This window comes from Malurus melanocephalus, unplaced genomic scaffold, assembly GCF_030028575.1.
Source record: "Malurus melanocephalus ecotype Western Australia unplaced genomic scaffold, MMel_1.1 scaffold_31, whole genome shotgun sequence".
Taxonomy (NCBI): Eukaryota; Metazoa; Chordata; class Aves; order Passeriformes; family Maluridae; genus Malurus; species Malurus melanocephalus.
The window spans coordinates 3,204,985-3,223,807 of NW_026623263.1; the positions used below are offsets into that span (position 1 = coordinate 3,204,985).

Here is an 18,823-nt window from a genome sequence, read left to right on the forward strand (position 1 = left end):
AACAAAGCCACTACATAAGGGTTTTTTTTCCATAAAATACTGTTATCATTTACATTCAAGAGATAGAATTCAGTCCTTAAACATGAACAAGCTCATTAAATAAAACTGGGCATTCAGAGGCATTTTCCACAAACAAGTTAGTGACCAAAACCGGGAATAAAAACTTGAAAGACACAATAAAGAAAATTTATATTTGCTACCAGCAGATAGCTATTGCACCCTAAGCTTCTGGCAGTGCACACAGAAGATATTAGGAAAACAGAACACAGGTAAGAAGTTATATTTTATTTATTAATTCACAGGAGGACTTTCCCAATTTGGTCAAGTYTCAGTATGTTCATTGAGAACTCACAAATTCTAAGTTCATGCTTAAATTTATCAATTTTAAATCAAATATAAAACAGATATAATASTGATTTTATTAAATGTTTAATTTGTGAGAGAAAAAAAAAATTATATTTGTCTGTCCAGCAGTTTGGGGATGTTACTATATATGTGAAGATAAGTTGATGGGTAGGTATTGCTTCCAGACCTATTAACCTTCAATTATTTTTTCTCAGTCACTTATAAAAATTTGTTAACAGTAGATTGCTAGACTTTTCTAACAACAATAAAATTCCTTATTAAAATACTAACCTTCAAAAACSAACATATCAGGCATATCCTTCCAAAACTTAACTGACTAGATTAGGGCATGAAGTACATGAATTCCTAAGGTTACAATGGGTTAAAACAAAACTAGGTGGAAAACTCCCCAGTTTTGTAGAGTTGTGCAGAATTAGTTGGCATTATCTACCGTGTATTAATTTTAAAATGTGTCTTTCTTTGCACAAGAGAGAAAATTGTAAAATTTAGGAAAACTTAGACCCTCCTTTAAAACAGTTGCATTTAAAGAAGTGTAATTACAATATTTACAGAAACAAAGCACGGAAATAATAAAATTGCTAGTAATTACTTACTAATCTAACCACAGCAGAGCATTAACCATGTATCATAACACCTTAAATCTCATCAAATTCACATAGCATATTTGCAACTGTAATCTAAATGGTGCACTACAAAATACTYGTCTGAAGAAGACCCAAAGGTAACTGTAAATACATATTTTGCTATAAATCATTATTATAGATTTATTAAATCTAGATTTTATCTGGATTTTACAATTTTCAGTTGGAATTCACAGATTTAACATACATGTTTGCAGAATGATCTCACTTTTTCATATCAATGCCTATGATACTAATTACATTTCATATATGTGTATATTATGTGTTATCTATACATATATCAAATTAACATACTGAATGTAAGGCATATGTGAGCATCACTGAAACTAGTGAAGGTTGAATATCAGAACTAGAAAGCTGCACGGTGGGGAAAAAATACTGCATTTGTGTAACTAATTATTAATTTTTCATTCAGTATTTACTTGCTAAACTTTTGAATCCTGCTTTTACTACATTGTGCCATTGTTTCTTAATGTACATCTAACTTACGTTCTTTGTATTATTATTAAAATCTTGTATTGTTTTCAGGGGAAAGCTGCTTTTTCCCTGGTACATAAAATTTATTTTAGACCTAAGTCTCTGGTTTGGCTTCAGTCCCAGAATATCCTAATTTCTAAATGAACTACACAACAGTCAATATGAGTATCCTGACTAAAAAGCTTCAGTCTTCACAGTGGATCCTGCACTGTATTAATCCTTGTTCTAGCACCATTTATTTCACTGCAGTTACATTTTTTATTCTAATGTAYGTGCTATGTTTGGTTTCATTACTAAACATGAAAAAGGGACACTTAAAATGAAGCTATGTATTGACACAAGTTTCATTACTTCAGAACTGGTCCTGGAGGCTAGCATCATAAATGATCATATATTACAGGTGGTTTTGAAACTGAAAAAATGTTCCAAGTAAGATAAATAATTTCCCAGTAGGGAGAGGGTATAAAATACATGTTCTTCATCACTCTTAATGAAGTGATGAAGTGCAGAAGTACAGGTGCTCTTTAATACAGCTGTTTGCTATGGTAAAACATATTCTAACCATACACCTGTCCAAGCTCCCATAGGCCTTCTCTGGTACCAAGAGGGAAATAATAGAATCTGTATACTTTCTAAMGATAAGACAAAGTTTTCCACAGAAGAATTGGGTTTTATTCTTCAATTTTACCTCCTTTAACTACTGAAAATTGAGATGCTTTGATCAGACTTTCCATCAGCGTTTACCTCCAGAGAGYTGGACCACTTCAGCTCCAAAAGTTTCAGGAAAAAAAAGAACCAGATAGGGACTTTAATGTTACATAAAGATTTTCAAGCTATGAAAGAGATTGCAGATGGCTTATCCGAGATGTCTTTGTCAATTACTTCTGGAAACCACTCTCTTTCCTACATATCAGAACTAATTATATTTTGTACTTTATAGAAGCTGACTTTATACTCTGCTTCTATTATAGCTCATATATTTCCTTTATTGATCATTCAATTTCATTGCTCTTGTTCAAATACATTAGTTACACAAATTGTTCTTTTACAATAAATATAGCATTTTTGTTCTAAAGCAAGCATCTTTTGAGACAGAAACACAAGACCAGTCCTAATGCCATTTTGTTTGGGGGAATCTGTTGGAATTATGAGTTCAAGTTCTCAAATTCTTTGTTGTATAGTTGTTGAGTATCTCTTGACCAGCAGTCTGATTCCTGACTAAAACCAGAAGTAAAGCTTTGTATGACTTTTCTAACAGAAAAGTATCTGTAAACTCTTTGAGATCACAGCCAGGGTCAGGAAGTAAGACAGCATACATTGAAAAAATAGAACATCTCTCAGCACATCAAAGCACAGAGATTTGTCTCAGAAGGCTGTTGGCAATTTGTAAAATGTCAGGTTACTTCAGGTGCCTCACTGAAATGTGTAGCTAGGTTGACAACTGAATGCAGGTAAGACATGGGGAAAAAATCTTTAAGAGTGAACAGTCTGTGCCTAAAAGAAAAAAGGTTATTTMGTATCTAAATTGATTCAAACACAAAATCAAAGAGCAGAGGAAAGGGACGCCAGGAAAAAAATCATAGCAACACAAGTTAGTTCAATCATTCCATTTACAAGTTAGTAAAAGCATTCCTAAATATTATTTTCTTTTTTTTGTTTTGTTTTGTTTTTCATTTTTGCTGTATAAAAGGATGTTGATATTTAATACCCTGCTATAAACACTGCCTGCTGCCAGAAGATTGTGTTACATTATATTTATTGTAGGGCCCATGGTACATGTGAGAAACCTAGAAGCATGACATGATTTTGGTTAATCGCAGATTATGATGAGTGGTCAAACAGTCTGGAGAACACCGTGGGAATGGGCCACRTGGGAAACTTTGGCTATTAGCAGTTGTATCACTAACTCAGCAGTTAAGACAGAAAGTTTCCATCTTGAGCAGGAACTAGAAGGTTAAGTCTTGATTCCAAACAAATAGCACAGAAAGATCGTCATGGTTTAATCCTATCTAACAACCAAGCACCACACCAGCCACTTCCTCACTTCTCACAAATCTTGTAGGATTTGTGACATCATCAGATGGACAGAAGTTAGAAAACATGGGTTGAAATACAGATAGTTTAATAGGGAAAGCAAAAGCCGTGCATGCAAGCAAAGCAAAATAAGGAATTTATTCAATGCTTCCCATGGACAGGCAGGTGTTCAGTCATCCCCAGGACAGCTGGGCAACATTTCAAATTGCAGTTACTTGAGAAGACATACAAATGCCCCCCTCTTCTTCTTCTTCCCCTCAGTTTATATACTGAGTGTGATGTCACATGGTCTGGAATATTCCTTTGTCAGTTTGCATCACWGTCCTGGCTGTGTCTCATYCCAGCCTCCCAAGCAGCCTCAGTCCCCTCACTAGAATATGAAGTTCTTAAGAGAAATTTCTTAATGGATGAACTTTGATTTGCATCTTCATCCAAGTGTACTGTAAAGATTTATCTCTCATAAATGTAAGGCTAACTACAGCCATGAGCTGACCCCTGTATGAAGATCCCATTCCTTCATGATAAAGTTTTTTCATAGAACAACTTTCTCTTGCCCGTCCCACTTCACTGGGCCTGTGTTCTGTCTCCTTTTTATCTGTTAAGTCTATCTATGAGTAGCCAGAGCCTTAAGCCATGGTAACACTAGCTGTTGACTGCTCTCAGCTGAGCAAGCCCTCAAACAAGCATTTTGAAATTGAGCAAGCCTTCAACTTACTCCTTTTCTCTCAAAGGTGGGAGTTTCAAAAGCGTGTGTTTGCACAAACGCAATGTTTCTGTACCTACTTATGGTAAGTGTCCTCCCCAAGAAGGAATCCCATTAAAGAGGACATTGAGGTGCTGGGGTGTGTCCAGTGAGGGGCAACAAGGCTTGTGAAAGGACTAGAAAACGTATGAAATGAGGAACAGCTGAGGGAGCTGGGTTTGTTTAGTCTCAAGAATAGGTTGAAGGGGGACCTTATTGCCCTCTACTATTTGCTGAAAGAAAGGTCTAGCCAGGTGGGAGATCATCTCTCCAAGGGTGTCTGCAGGATTACAGGAAAGGCCTTTAACTGAGACAGGAGAGATTCTGATATTACAGCATTTTCTTCCCATTATTAGGGGGGCCAAGCATTGTAATAGATTGCCTGAGGAGGCAGCTGAGTCACATGGAGGTGTTCTAGAGGTGTCTGGATCTGGTGCTGGGTGATGGTTTAGTGGTTTAGGGGTTACAGTGGTAGTGCCAGGTGGATGGTTGATGGACTGTATGATCTTAGAGGTCTCTTCCAACCTTCATGATTCTATGATTCTGTGATTTTTCTTCTGTCTTCTGAAGTCATCATCCTTCAGGGAGCAAGCACTTTGCTCTGCTCATAGCCTCAGATTTATCCTAGCACGTCTACAGTTCGTATTAGCCAAATCCTAATCTATTTAGCTGAACACAATACTTTGGACATATTTCTGAACAGTAGCTTACTTACAGTCGGTTAGTAATGACAGAAAGCAGACCAGCTGCACTGTCATGTCTCTTTGGGCCCCGGCCAGGAACSCGTGTCGATGGAGCGCTGCGCCCATCACCGCGGGCTCTCAGGCGGCCCTCACGGAGGCGGCGCGCGCACCCGCCCCGCGCTGCCACCGCCGGCCAGCCGGAGCCACACCGCGCATGCGCCGCGCCGCGCCGCTAGGGGGCGTGCGCCGGGGAAGGCGATCGTGCAGGGGCGCGGGAGCCGGCGGAGGGAGCGCTTCCTGCGGCGGCCCGGCCTCTTCCTGCCCTTTTCCGGCCGCATCCCGGCCCCTTCCTGCGGCGTCTCTGCATCCGGGGACGGGACGGCGTTCGGCTGCAGGAGCTGGTCTCCGGTGCGTCCCGCGGGTCCGCTCCGCCTGCAGCTGCTTAGGCCCTGCGTGAGTGTCCTGTGGGGGTCCCGCGTGATCGTGACAGGGAGTGGTGTTGGGGGTCGGCCCTTAGCCTCAGCCTCGGGCCTGGCGGTGGCCCGAGACTCTTATCTTGGCACCGAGGCAGGGGACTCCATGCGCCTGGGCTCGCCTCCACGCTTCACTTGTGTGTATCTGTGGGAAGTACGCGCTTGTTTGTAAGCACCGGGACAAAGATACCTGAACTCCTTTAAGTTACGACACTGTTCAGGGGAATTCGGCAATTCCTGCCGAGTGCTAACCAGTGCTGAAAGTCACGGTAACGTTGTCGCTATTGAGAGGCAACGGTGTTGCTTACACTGGTTTGGATTGGGGAAGGTGTTTCCTCCATTGCTTCTCTTCCTGGAATTTGCAGCTCCAAAGGCTAAACCGARCGCGATTACTTCGGTGGCTATGTCTTAAATTATTGTTCATGGTTCTGTTACTAGCTAATTGTATCTATAAACGGTTTATGTGTATTGTGTGTGCTTTGGAGAGTTCCTAGTCTGCTCAGAGGGGAATTAGGCATGTTATCACTTGTTCTATCTGCTAGAGATGGAGAAGTTTGGACAGCACATAAATACTCATTCAGATTAAGTGTCAAGTGACTTTCTTGTTATGTAACTCATGCAAGTCGGTGTCATTTCTTCGGCAGAACTGAAAGTGAGCATCCAAATAATAATGCTTCCCCTCACCCATCCCGTCATATGGGGGGTGGGGGGAGGAGGGAGTAGGAAAGAATTGTAATTGCTGCACTAGCTCCAAGAAAAAGCTGTGTCTATGCATTTACAATTCCACTACTGTGTGTTGTCATGACAGGAAATAMGGAACAAAGCCAAACTCAACCGCATGAATTCCTCGTTATTCATTTTCATATGTTTTGTTCTAATGCTGCCTGCAGTGACAGTCAGAGCTATCTGGCCAGTTGTGCCAGGACCAATTTTAAGTTTATCAGATAGTAAACCTACATTTTGCTATCACAAAGTCTTTTCTGTACTAAAATAATACTGTATATGTATGATATTCTTAAAGCATGAGCAGATTATGCAGTTCGTGTCATCACCTGGCTACTTTAATACATGTCACGAAAAAATACTAACTTCATGATATAGCATGTAGTTCATGATCAGCTGTATCTTCATGTTTTTATGAGGTAGTCAAGTGGTTTTTTCCATATATGATGAACCTCATTGTGGAATGTTTGAAATATGAAACAAATTCCACTGTTACATGGTACTTTTCCCTGAGATGAAATCTCTTATATCTTGTGACATGTAATTTTTCTAAACTTAAAATGGAGGGGACCAAATAAAAATTCACTTTTAAACATAAGTAAAGTAAGCAGTAATTATGAAACTTATGAGTATAAAGTATTTATATTTAGTGTCTTGTCCTCAAAGGCAGTAAAAGCTATCGTGTGGTCACAATTGTCTTAGACGATTCCTGCAAGTATATTCTAGATTACTTGAATTTTTAAACCAAGAGCTTGAAAGATATCTAGTATTTCTTCTGGCCTTATTCCAATTTCTTTTCCTTTTTTTTAATGTAGGTAAAAGGATACATGTTCACTTCAAGTAGAAGGAAGCATGTTCCCAAATTCTTCCAACTTGGGTCGTCCACCCTTCTCTCCAAAATATCAACAACAGAGTACTTTTTTCACTAAACTTCCTCTAAATATACCTCCTACTGTTCTTTCTCACCAGCAAATTATTGTTCCTCCATTTAATTTCCGCACTGCAGTGTAAGTATAGTAACATTTGGTAGTGGGGATTGGGTCTGAAAAAAGTATTTCTRTCTATCGAGGATGATTGTAACTGTTTTTAACATTGAACTGCATTGAACGTCACAAAACATGAAGATGTCACATATAAAAAAGTGCTGTATTGTTTCTCTTAAAGACGTGCAAATCTTAATACTGCATTGTGCATAATGCGTGAGATGCTATTGCACTGATTAGAGCTGTTAATCCACAGCTCTAATCACAGTTCACAGTTCAGTTTTAAAAATCTTCAGTTGTATTTGTTTATTGGGGAGAACAGGGAGGAGATGAGAAGGGGAAAAAACATTTATTCTTGGCTCTATATTTGAAGACATGGATGTTCTCTAGGCTTTCGAATCTAACAGTTCCTTAAGTTAATTTGTTTCCTAACCCCTTCTTACACATATGCTGTCCAGAATGACCATTTTCTGTTTTTAATGAAATACATCTCCTAAACTGAAATGTGTATTCATTTTGAAAGAAAAGAAAGATGTATTGCTTCTAAGAAATAAAAAAGGCAGGACTTCTAGAGTTTAATATTCACATAACAAAAACTACCAACCCATAAAAATCATCTTAGTTATCTTACGAATAATGGATATGGACTGTAGTCTTTCTAGAGCTCTTTTGAGTGGAAACATTGAAGCTACTCCAGCTGTTACTCCAGCTGTTACACTGCAACCAATGACTTATGGAAGTGTCAGTCCAGTGTCTACATCTGATGCCCTGACGTCATTTCAAGGAAGAAAGTAAGTTCTTTGCATGTGTGTGACTAATACTGGTTGTAACATACCCATTGTGAAGCTCATCTGATAACAATTTCTTATGCAACTTGAGTTATGTTAAAAATTGCAGTACTGAATACTTTTCTCATTTTGATGAAAACAGGCTATGTATTGGCTCTTTAAAGCACTGTACCTGTTCTTGAGAATCTCAAAAATTGTTCATAAGTTGCTCTTAAGCAGCTTCCTATATGTAGTTTTTATCTCCTACAGCTGTAGCCTTGCAGAAGTGATTTGAGTGATTTATTGTAATACTGCAGTGGATTGTAGCCTGGTTGGACTTGACTATAAGCTGGCTTATGTCAACAAATGTTCTTTTCCTGTTAATTTGTCGGGGTTTTATGGAATTGTTCTGTTTCCCTGATGACACATTAGTTGTTTTCCTAATTTTCATAATTATGTGATGTTTTACTTTTCACATACCAAGTGTTAACTTCAAGCATATGTAAGTTCCTTTTTCTTAAAGAGAATTTTATGCAAACCTAGTTTTTCTAGTTTTTTTAATTACTTACTTTGTTACTTTAGTTACCACAGAAAGGGAAATTTCAGGTGAACGTAGGGTTTTTTTTCTTTTAATGCTTTGAAAAAAATCAGTTCTTATCAGTTCAGGTATGCTAGTTGATACATGTTTTTAATAAGTCTGTGAATCAGCTGATTGGAAGGAGGTTCTTCTATGTAGTCTGTCTTCAGTACTAGCTCCTGTGTGCTATTTCTTTTCTAGATGTAACAGATGAAAAAATAAATGTAATCGCATATATGCTGTTAAATTATGGTTGAGTATGTAATTATCCCATGAACTAAGGAACTCTCTGGTTTCGTGGTGCATGCATATTTTCCTCTTGAGCAGTCTGTTTTATGGAAAGTTTGGAGATTTGCAGTCAGCTTAACCAAACCTGTCATTTGAATTTCAGTTGGTTAGTGCAGACACTTGCCCTAAAGAATGGCATCAATCCAATCCTAGGGTAGCTTCACTTTTGTAGTTTTTATGTTCTCTTGTACCATTCCAGGTTTGTGTCACATAGGACCTAGGACAGGCATACCTGTTCTGTAGAGTGCTTGGGCTTAGTGAAGTAGTTGCATCATTAAGCATTAGTCTTGAACCTTTGTAGAAACTGTCTTTTAATCCTAAGTTTGAATTTATGAACTAGAGGAATTACATAGTCTCTCTCTCTCTCTAGGAGACCAAGTCAACAAAGTGTTCCAGATGATGCCAAACGGCAGCGGATTCATTCACATGATTCTGACACAACTGTAGTAAACCAAGCAGTGCCTTTACCAGAAGAACGTAGACACTCCTTTCCAGCATCAGTTTCAATTCAGTCTCCGGTGTTGCGTGCACGTGGCTCACCAGCTTTAGTTGGATGTGTACCTCCTTTGCAAGATCCTTTGTTTCCACACCCTACGGAAACCGGATTCCCTGTGGCCAAGGATGAGGTAATGGCTTTCTGTGCTTTACTTCTGTCTTCCAAGTGGGCACCCACCTACCGAGAGGTGCTGTGCAAGGGTTTTTGGTAGTGTCATCTATTGCTAAGCTCCATGAAGAGTATTAATAAGTGTAGCTGCCACTGTGGTTCAGTATCACCTCCTTGTGTGTACTTGGATTTGGAGCATTTTTATGGAGGCAGGGGACATGGGTGTTGGTTCCTAGTGTTACTTGATTTCCATCCTAATGTCAGGAAACCTATGTGTCTGCTCTAGGAAGTAAAAATTGGGGAAATAGTCCATTTCTCACACGATAAAGTGGTGGGGAAAATCCTGACTGAAATACCCCATCACGGTAATACGAGACAAGCCCATTCTGAATAAATGCAGTCTTGGGCCTGTGAAGATATTCCCTACCTCTTTTCAAGAGGGCATAAAAGTTACTGTCATAGCTGTTCTTGAATACAGAAGAGAATATGGTGTAATTTAGACCTGTTTATTGTTCGGCACCCACGTGACAGAAGGGTTTTGGGTTTTTTAGTGTAAATATGCCTGTTACAGAATGTAACAGTGGGGTGAAAGGAAAGCAGTTAATACCTTCTTCCAACAACGATCTGACTACTTCTTTAATACTTTATATGGGATAAGAAAGAAAGCTAATTTAAATCAGGTTTTTAAATAATTGTTTTCTTCCCATTACTGGTAGGCAAACTGTTGACATTAATGTCAGCAGAAGTCTCTGGTCTTTCAGTAATTATTCCATGAAAGGCTGTGTATGCTGATGCAAAAATGATTTTCTGTGGTTTGACATTTTATAAAAAATAGAGCAAATTTAAATTTAAAAATTTAGCAGCAATTTCTTCTAGGGAATTATTCATTGTGAATTTAAGTGCAGTAAAACTTTAGATAGTGGAGTAGGTCAGGTGAAATGGTGCTGCATTTTGTATTTAAAAAACCCCATCCTTCTGTGTTTCATGTAATTGGATCTGTGACAGGAAGGAATATTTACTTCTTTGTGTCTTTACTTTTTGTATGTGTGTGTCCAGTTAAGTCAACAGGTTTTGGAGTTATTTCAAGCGTGTCGGCAGCAGGCCTCTGATTTGAACCGAAAAGAGCTCTGCAGAACAGAACTGCAGAAAGAAATTCAGCTCATTTTTCCACGTATGTTATGAATTTGATTACTTTATATCAGTTTGAATGTTCTTCAGGTTCGCGGTTCTTCCTTCCTCTCAAACTGTAGTATGTCACATCATGTTTATTTTCTGTTACTCTTCTATTACAGAGAGCAGACTTTTTTTGGTTGGGTCGTCATTGAATGGATTTGGTGCTCGTACTAGTGATGGTGATTTGTGCCTGGTGGTTAAAGAAGAACCAGTAAGTATTTTAAAACATACATAGTTAAAACAAAGTCTGATTTTATGTTAAAAGGCTGGATCCTGAATGATACAAAACTGCTCTGATTTTTTTGTTTTAATGACATAGTTTTGCATTCATCATAGCTATGAACTRTGGGCCCAGTAGTGTGCAGATATGAGTTCAACCCTATAAACCTAATAAAACTTATTTTTTAAAGTTTTCCCTTCAATTCATAAATGAAATAAAAAGAAACAAATACAGCAAAATGGAAGCAAATGCATAGAATGAGGAAGAAAATAGTTTGGTGAACTCTTTCAGATACAGAAACCACTTTTAATAAGTAAAATTTTGATTCATAGGTACCTGTTTTAGTGATCAGGTATAAAAAATTAATTTGATAGACAAAATATCTTAAATATTTTTAGTGAGAGGAAACATTATGAGTAAAAATTAGGTTGACAGAAAGGACATCTAAAGGAAATCTAAATAGACCATAATCTTGAAAGAGCTGAAATATCATTTAATGGGAAGAAGASGATATTTTTGTATAAGTGGGACTAATTTTTCATCTAGGTCTGTGATTGTTGAATGTTTGATAATCACTTTGCATATTGAATATGGATTGTTCTGTCTGGCATTTGCCGTGATAAATCTATATGTAGACTGTAGAATGTGTTGGTGTGCATGTTCATGTCTTATTCTGGAAGTTAATTTTATTTTAAAAGCAAAGCATGTTTACTTTGAATATTTAAATGAGAGATACCAACTTCTTTATTTTTTTTAATACCACATTTCAGGTGAATCAGAAGACTGAAGCAAGACGTATACTCAGCTTAGTCCACAAACTCTTCAGTACTAAACTTTGTAAGTTACTGTCTAAAGTGATGTAGTAAGGTGATGGGCAATTCTGGAGAAATATTGATACACAATTGCAGCTAATGTATGTAATTGCATCTTGTCTAGGTTCTAATCACAGTACTCTTTGAAGAATAGCTATAAATATTTGATAATGCTACTTAGTGCAATAAATGTTAATTAGATAAATTACAGTTTTTCTTGCAAACTAGTAGACTTCGATAATGGGTGRTATTTCAGAAGACTTTTGAATTATGGAACACAATGAGACAGGAGTAGATTTCTGTTTGGGAGACCTCTGCTAATGAACTCTTGATAATCTAGCTTACAGTGTCCTCCTGGGAAAAATACACTTAAGAATTTGTGAAATAAGATGTCACTCTCAGTAGATTGTGAAGACTTGATATTTTCTTTTTTGAAAAGTGAAGTAATTAAATTAGGTGTCTAATGAAGAAAGTAGTAAGTGTTGATAATACCAGCCCATGCAGATAAAACATGTCAATTCATAGTTTTTACAGATCGTTGTTTAGCCTCCCTTCAAATTAAGAATTCACATGAGCAGTTCTTGACTTAAATATGAAAGTCTTTTACTTCAAAGAGACTTTTGTCTCACGCTTTGAATTATGAAATACCCCAACATTTACTGGTATCAATGACTTTACCACCCTGCTTCCCAAATTTGTGATACATTCTTTGATGCTGCTCCACATAGTGATGTTCTGAACAATCCTTCAGTGCTAAAAGGAATGAACCATGAATTTAAATGCAGACTTCAAAATTTCTTCATTGGCAAGCATGCATGCACAGATTTTAACAGCTCACTTGGAAGAAAGACTTAATGATCTATTGCTGATACATAGATCTGATATTTAATGGTTATCACTATTATATATGGGCATTTGTGTAAATCTGAAGATTAATCTGGATTTGCTTGTGGTGTAGCTCTCTCTAGGGCTTTCTGATAGCACAGTGACAAAAAAGGTGTGTTTTCAGGGATCAGAAAGGGAGCTTCTAAATGAGCAAAGTTTTTCAAGAGCTTCTGTTCTGTGACAGAGCATTAGACAAAATCAAGTGTGTTTAGTAATATCAGAAAGGTATGATGGTCATGTGCAAGTGATTCTCAAAGGTATTTGTGTCATTGTCCATTTTTGATACTTTCCTAATTCTCTGTTATCTTGCAAGTGCATTTGATCATCTTGAATTAATCAGAATGTTGTTTAGAAGGTAAGACAGGACAAGACTCTACTGAGATTACCACTCCTGTCAGGTTCTCGTAGTTGCGGTATATAGTTTCCCGTATCATCTCTAGAATATCTTAACATCTTTGTGGTATTAATTCCTATACCTAGCAGTCTGTGCTATGTCTGTCTATGGATGTTTTGTGAATAAAACTTAACTGACTTGTTTGAAAATGTTCAAAATGAGAAGGCTCTGCCACCTTGATTTAGCTTATTTACAAGCTGTAGCTCAACAATGCCAAGGTTTAGTACTTCTGGAAAAAGTGGTATCCTGGTTTCAGCTGAGATAGTTGATTTTCTTCTTTGTTGCTGGTACTACGCTGTGGTTTGGATTTAATATGAGAATAATGTTGATAACACACTGAAGCTTTTGTTGTTGCTCAGTAGTGCTTACTACAAATCAAGGACAGCCTGTCTACCTAAAATGTCTGAAGCTGTTTCTGGTAATTATTTTCACATTTTGTGCCATCCTGTTAGCATGTATGATGCTATCCTATAATTTTAAGGTAATACCTCTTTGGCAATACTAGTTAAGTTTGTCTTTCTTCTGTAGAAGAAAGACTGCAACAGGTTCTCAACAAATGTCATGAGTAGTTGTAAAACTTACTGTTGCTTTACATGAGAGAATGGAAATAAACATTGTTTGGGCCAAACATGTAAGCTAGGAAAGTGTGTGCCAAGATGTAAGAGAAACAATGGGAGCAGGAAAATATAAGATGCTATTTGAAATTAAGTTCTTGCTCTGGTTTTGTGAAAGAGTTAAAGGACAAAAAGAAATATGGAGGATATTTGTGGTGTAGGTAAAGTTTTAGAGCTTTTTAAACCTTTTTCCAGATCACTGTTTTAGAAACTTGGAGGAAGTTATTTCTGTCTGTGCCTCTCATAACATCTCCCTCTTGTTCTTGCACTCTGCAATGTTCCCGTGCATTCCAAAGAAGGACAGTAAGAGTGTGATTCTGTGCTTATGCCGCCTTAAATCCATGATTGATAAATGAAGAAGCATTCCAAGTAAAAATTAGATCAGTCTCACAATTTGTTTTGTCTTCAGAACTTCAGGTGTCATCTCTTTTATCTTTTATATAGAGTTGAATGTGGTTGTTAGATTAGGGGGTTTGAGAAGTTAATTTCAAAATTTGCTCTATCTTATTTCTGTCTCAGGTTTGTAAAAGGTAACAAGTGTAAGCAAGGAGTTTTARTCCATCAAATTTTAAGTCTTAGAACAGAGGCTTTTCTGTGTTGTCTTTCTGTATCTAGAATACCAACTGAAAAGAAAATGTTCTTTTTTTGGAACAGTCTAATCACACAGAAAAGTAGGAAAAGCTTCTGGTATTTATTCATTGTTTTTCTGGGATGTGTTAGTCTTAAAGGTGTGTATTGTGTTTCTCCTAGAGTAGAGAGATGTAGGGATAGCAAATATATAACCAGTTTCGAGTACTAACTGATCACTTATAACTTCCTGGCTTATTTGTTTGGATACCTGCATATATATGTATTTTTTACAAGATTGGCTTACATTCCCAGAACTGTGTGCTGAAGTCAATATTTTTAGAAGTGTGAAGGATTAATTTGGGGAGATAACGGAAGAGGTTGAATCTAAACCACTGAGAGTAAGTGTCAGACTGATTCCTCACTTCAAATTCATCTGTGCAGAATAAATTTGAAAAACACCTTGGCATTATTGGGTTCACAGGTATATGCTATCTGCATAAATAACAAAGAGCTCATTTTCTTTTAGAGTTACAAAGAGATTTTGTAGTGTTGAGACTAGGGTGTCAGAGTGGAAACAGTCCTAATGATGGTCTAGTGGGAAATGTGTAACAACTGAGACAAGCAAAGGAATTTGAATTCAATTGAATAGCTTTGAGGGACTGTGCAGGTTGGTGAGTAAATTCCAACAATTAGGCAGTTACTTCATCCTGTGCTGGGCTGTACCATCCTAGAGTCTTCATGAATGTGGATTCAGACTTCTGTGTTGCTGAAGTTTCTCCTCCCATAGTGTAACCCAATCARTGAGAGCCAGCTGTGTGCCCAGGGTGCCAAAGATCTTCTTGGCATATGCTGTGTTTGGGATTAATATTCTGTACAATTGCTTAATATTTTTTTTCTGTAAAAGAGAAGAGAGAATTAAGCTGTTCAATGTGAAATCTGCGTGAATAAGTTATGTATGAACCAGTGCTCAGTCTCTTTTGAAGCCATTATATTCTTTTTTTACTAAACTGAAGTCATGTTCATGTTTTTTTCATAGACATGCCCAAAACTGGAGCAGCTGTATAGATTTCTTTTCATGTATTTTGGTGTGACCTCTCTGGTCATAGAGATTTCAAGATCACATAGTCAGTTTACTTAGGCACTTATTCAACGTGTATGTATTTCAGAATTCCACATCCTGTGTTTGTGACGGTTTCTTCCCCTGTATGTATATATAAGATACAATATAGATTCTGCTAACAGAATCATTGGTCTGAGCCAAGAAGTAGGGTACCAGCAGGAAGTTCCTGCCTTCTAGTGTCTTCTTTGCTCTTCTAACTTCCTCCTTACTTTTTACCACCCTGTGAAACAGATTAGGATTGTGTTTTGGGCTGTATCTTTTTTCTTAATTAATTTGACATAAGCATCCATTAAGTGTAGGGAGGTATTTGCATGCAAGGATGTGTTTGGAAGTGGATTGTCACTAGAATGAGTTCAGTTAACTTCTGAAGAGCATTAGGAAGGGTCATAGTGAGGAAAGTTCAATTGCTATGGCGTACAGATAGACACCCACCATTGTCTATCATGTGCTAATGCATTGGGAATCTTTGTCTTAAATTTGATAGTGAAAGAAAAGGAAACAGAGAGCTCTGCAGGGTTATACCTTCACTTTTAAGAGTATTAGGGGATGCTGGAGGAAAGATGCCTGGATGTGTCTGAAGGTGCAGCTAGAAGAGGGAGATGCTTGTGTAAGTTATACTAAATGTTGCAGTCAGTGAACATTAATTGAARTTATTTATTTAATTTTCTCCCATTAATGTAAATTGAAAGATTATCTTTTATTCTGAGTGTTGATTAGGCTTGTCCAATGCATTAAAATCCAGGTAAAAGAGTGCCTCAGGTCAAATCTGTCAAAACATGTGTATCCATAAAACAGTTTCAGAAAGTCTTGAAAAGAAAAGGTGAAGTTTGTTTTAATTGAGTATTGCACAACAGTGTTCCACCAAATCTGAATTTGTCATCCAAAAACAATGGAGATTATGCTGTTTAATCAAGGTGGATATTTATCTGATACAAGAACCTCTTCGTTCTTTCTGGAGGGAAAGAAAAAGTCAGGTTTTATTCAAGGTTATTTTTAGTCTCTAGTACTTGTACTGTGCCATACTTATTTATGTGAATTTGAGGTTAATTTATAGAAACAATGGGAAAAATGTGTGATTTTGAATATGGACAAATTCAATTGGTCCTAGATTTGGCAACAGAAGTAATTGCTAAAATCATTCCTTTTGCCCAAATTCATATGATGCGACCTACAGGCTCTACTTTTCCTTCTCTTCCATTACTTTCTTGATCACATTGTTCATTTAGGATTATGGGCAGCTACTGAATACTTGCCGAGGTATCATGAAATATAGGGAAATCACAATAATATGACTGATGCAACAGTTTTGGGGAGCCGTGTGTGAAGGGTGCGTTTGGTGGCACCATGTGAGTGGCTGATATTAGTATATGTGAGTTTGGATGCTCTGGCATTGAGTCTATATGTTCGTTCTGTGTCGATAGTCATTATCAATGTGAATTTATTGCATGTCCTATCACTGTGAAAGCAAAAAGCAGATAAACCTTATGCCATCTTTGATAGAAAGAGTTGTCCTGTTTTCAGTGGTATTTTCTAGTATGTACTTTATCATTCAATTGAACCATTTTCAAAACAAGTTTTAAGCATATCAGTGAAATACTAGCCCATCCTGGTTGAATATGTACCTGGTACTTTTATTTTTGAAATTTAATTATAAACTATTCAGAATTTCTCTTACAAGTACTGTTCCATGAAAGCATTGTAGTATTGCATTCCTTATGTTAAAATTTCTGGAATGTATTTCCCACAGAAAAGTCTTCTACTCTATGTTCTTGTTTCTTTGCTAATATTTAATGTGTTGTTTTTTTCACCAGCGTTCCTAGATTTTCTTTTGCTACAGCTGCTAAAGGTTATTCTAGTTTAGCACAACCCTCTTGAGAATGTATTTTCTAAATTTAATGAAGTGCCATTTGCTGTAAATCAGTCAATAAGACTCTATTATGGGATCTTTTATTAAGAGGCACATTTTATGTTAAACTTAATTGCATGTTTTTCTCCTTTCAGCAAGCTACATTGAGCGACCTCAGCTGATCAGAGCAAAAGTGCCAATAGTGAAATTCAGGGATAAAGTCAGGCAAGTATTCTGTTCAATTTTTTAGACTTTGATATGGGGAAGTATTCTATATGTGTGTTGTCCTTAGGAGTAGTCCCACTGTTATGTGTGTTTATTTGTGTGGTGCCATGGTTGTATTGCAGATTTGTRGAGCTAGCACGTAGTGGCAGTCAGCTTATTTGCTTGATGGTCTGAGGCACCTTTTGTGTCTGAGATGCTGTTCAGTTCCTGTGATGTGAATTAGAAACAGTACACTATGTGTTTCTGTGGGTTATTTTTTCATAGTGGCCTCCAAATTGACAAATGGTTTAGGACAGAAAAACAATGGTAGGAAGAAAACTGTTGTGAAATATAATTTTGCTTGCTGTGCAGTCACAACTATTAGCTACTTAAGGCCTAATTGAGGGTATTTGTGCTGTACAAACAACACTGAAACAATTTAGTTTGTGATGATGTTTTCTTGTATTCATTGTATCTTCATTATGAAGACATGAGAATAAATTAGATGGTATRGTAGGACAGAGAATGATGTATTTCTTATTGTATGTGATAGAAGTGTTTGACAGAGGAAAAACTTATGCAAAGCACTAAAACATGTTGACAGTCTGTGTTATGTTCCTGTCTTCCGGTGTTCCTTGGCTAAGTTTATGCTACTATATGAAGCTGCTACATATCGTGTAACAAGTTTCATTCTTCTGTGTAAATTGAACTTTGAACAGCTTTCATGTAGCTGTCTTAACCTGTCCRTATGGTTGTAAAATTTTGCACCCCTGTATCTTTTAAAAATAAATAAGACCACTTCCCTGGCCTCTCCTTATGAAAGTATTTCATATGTTTTTATCATGATGTGCTTTTATCATGACAAGGTTACTTCTCTGATAAAACTAAATCTGTCATGTTTACAATTTAAATAATGTATATCATCAATTTAACCTTTGTTTCATCTGAAATTACATACACTTGTTGGGGTTTTTGCTTTTTACTTTTTTCTTCATTTACACTTAGTCCTGTATTTACTTGAGTATACTTGCCTACCTTTAAAAAATTGAACATTTTTGACTTTCTCATCTAACACTACAAAAGTTTCTTCCATGCTTTGTAAAAGTATTATACTTGTCAAGCTAAAATGTGGGTTAGCTATATATAGCAGTGCTATGCTTTTCATATATACATGAAATGGTAAATTCCTGGTGTAAATATTGAATGAGTTATGGCATTATAGCAAGAATATTTTTTTTTTCCCATTTAAAACCAGAAAATAAACTTTAAAAAGAAACCTTAAATGTGGAACTGGATGGAAATGATTGTGTGAGAGACTGACATCTTTTTGTAGGCACTTACAGTCCATAATACAGTCACTTTCAAAAAATTAAAAGTCATGATAATTATTTACCTTACAGACAGGATTTAAAGAACTCTTTATTTCCCACTTAATCAAAGTATAATCTTCTAAGACTTCTAAGAGGCAGCACATTATATTTTTGCAGAGTAAAAACCAGTATTATTCATCATTTGGTTTTCTGTATTGCTTTTGTAGAAGAGCAGAGCTGCAGGGAATATCATGACTTGGGGCTGGGGGTTTTTTTGATTGTAGTTGGTTTTGTTTTCTGTCTTTATAGTTATCTCT

At 36.9% G+C, this 18,823-nt stretch overlaps 1 protein-coding gene across 3 annotated transcripts in view; it reads left to right on the top strand.

The window, feature by feature from the left end:
- Nucleotides 1-5,284: 5,284 nt before the first annotated feature.
- Nucleotides 5,285-18,823, top strand: part of TENT2 (terminal nucleotidyltransferase 2) — a 46,526-nt gene continuing 32,987 nt past the window's right edge. For 2 of the 3 annotated variants that reach the window (XM_057363865.1, XM_057363863.1), the window contains exons 1-8: nucleotides 5,285-5,396; nucleotides 6,955-7,146; nucleotides 7,776-7,913; nucleotides 9,125-9,380; nucleotides 10,415-10,529; nucleotides 10,651-10,742; nucleotides 11,522-11,588; nucleotides 17,148-17,217. In XM_057363865.1, the coding sequence (XP_057219848.1) occupies nucleotides 6,992-7,146; nucleotides 7,776-7,913; nucleotides 9,125-9,380; nucleotides 10,415-10,529; nucleotides 10,651-10,742; nucleotides 11,522-11,588; nucleotides 17,148-17,217 (893 nt within the window). In that variant the 5' untranslated portion in view covers nucleotides 5,285-5,396; nucleotides 6,955-6,991. The remainder of the gene's footprint in view (nucleotides 5,397-6,954; nucleotides 7,147-7,775; nucleotides 7,914-9,124; nucleotides 9,381-10,414; nucleotides 10,530-10,650; nucleotides 10,743-11,521; nucleotides 11,589-17,147; nucleotides 17,218-18,823) is intronic. The other variant, XM_057363864.1, reaches the window with a different exon arrangement.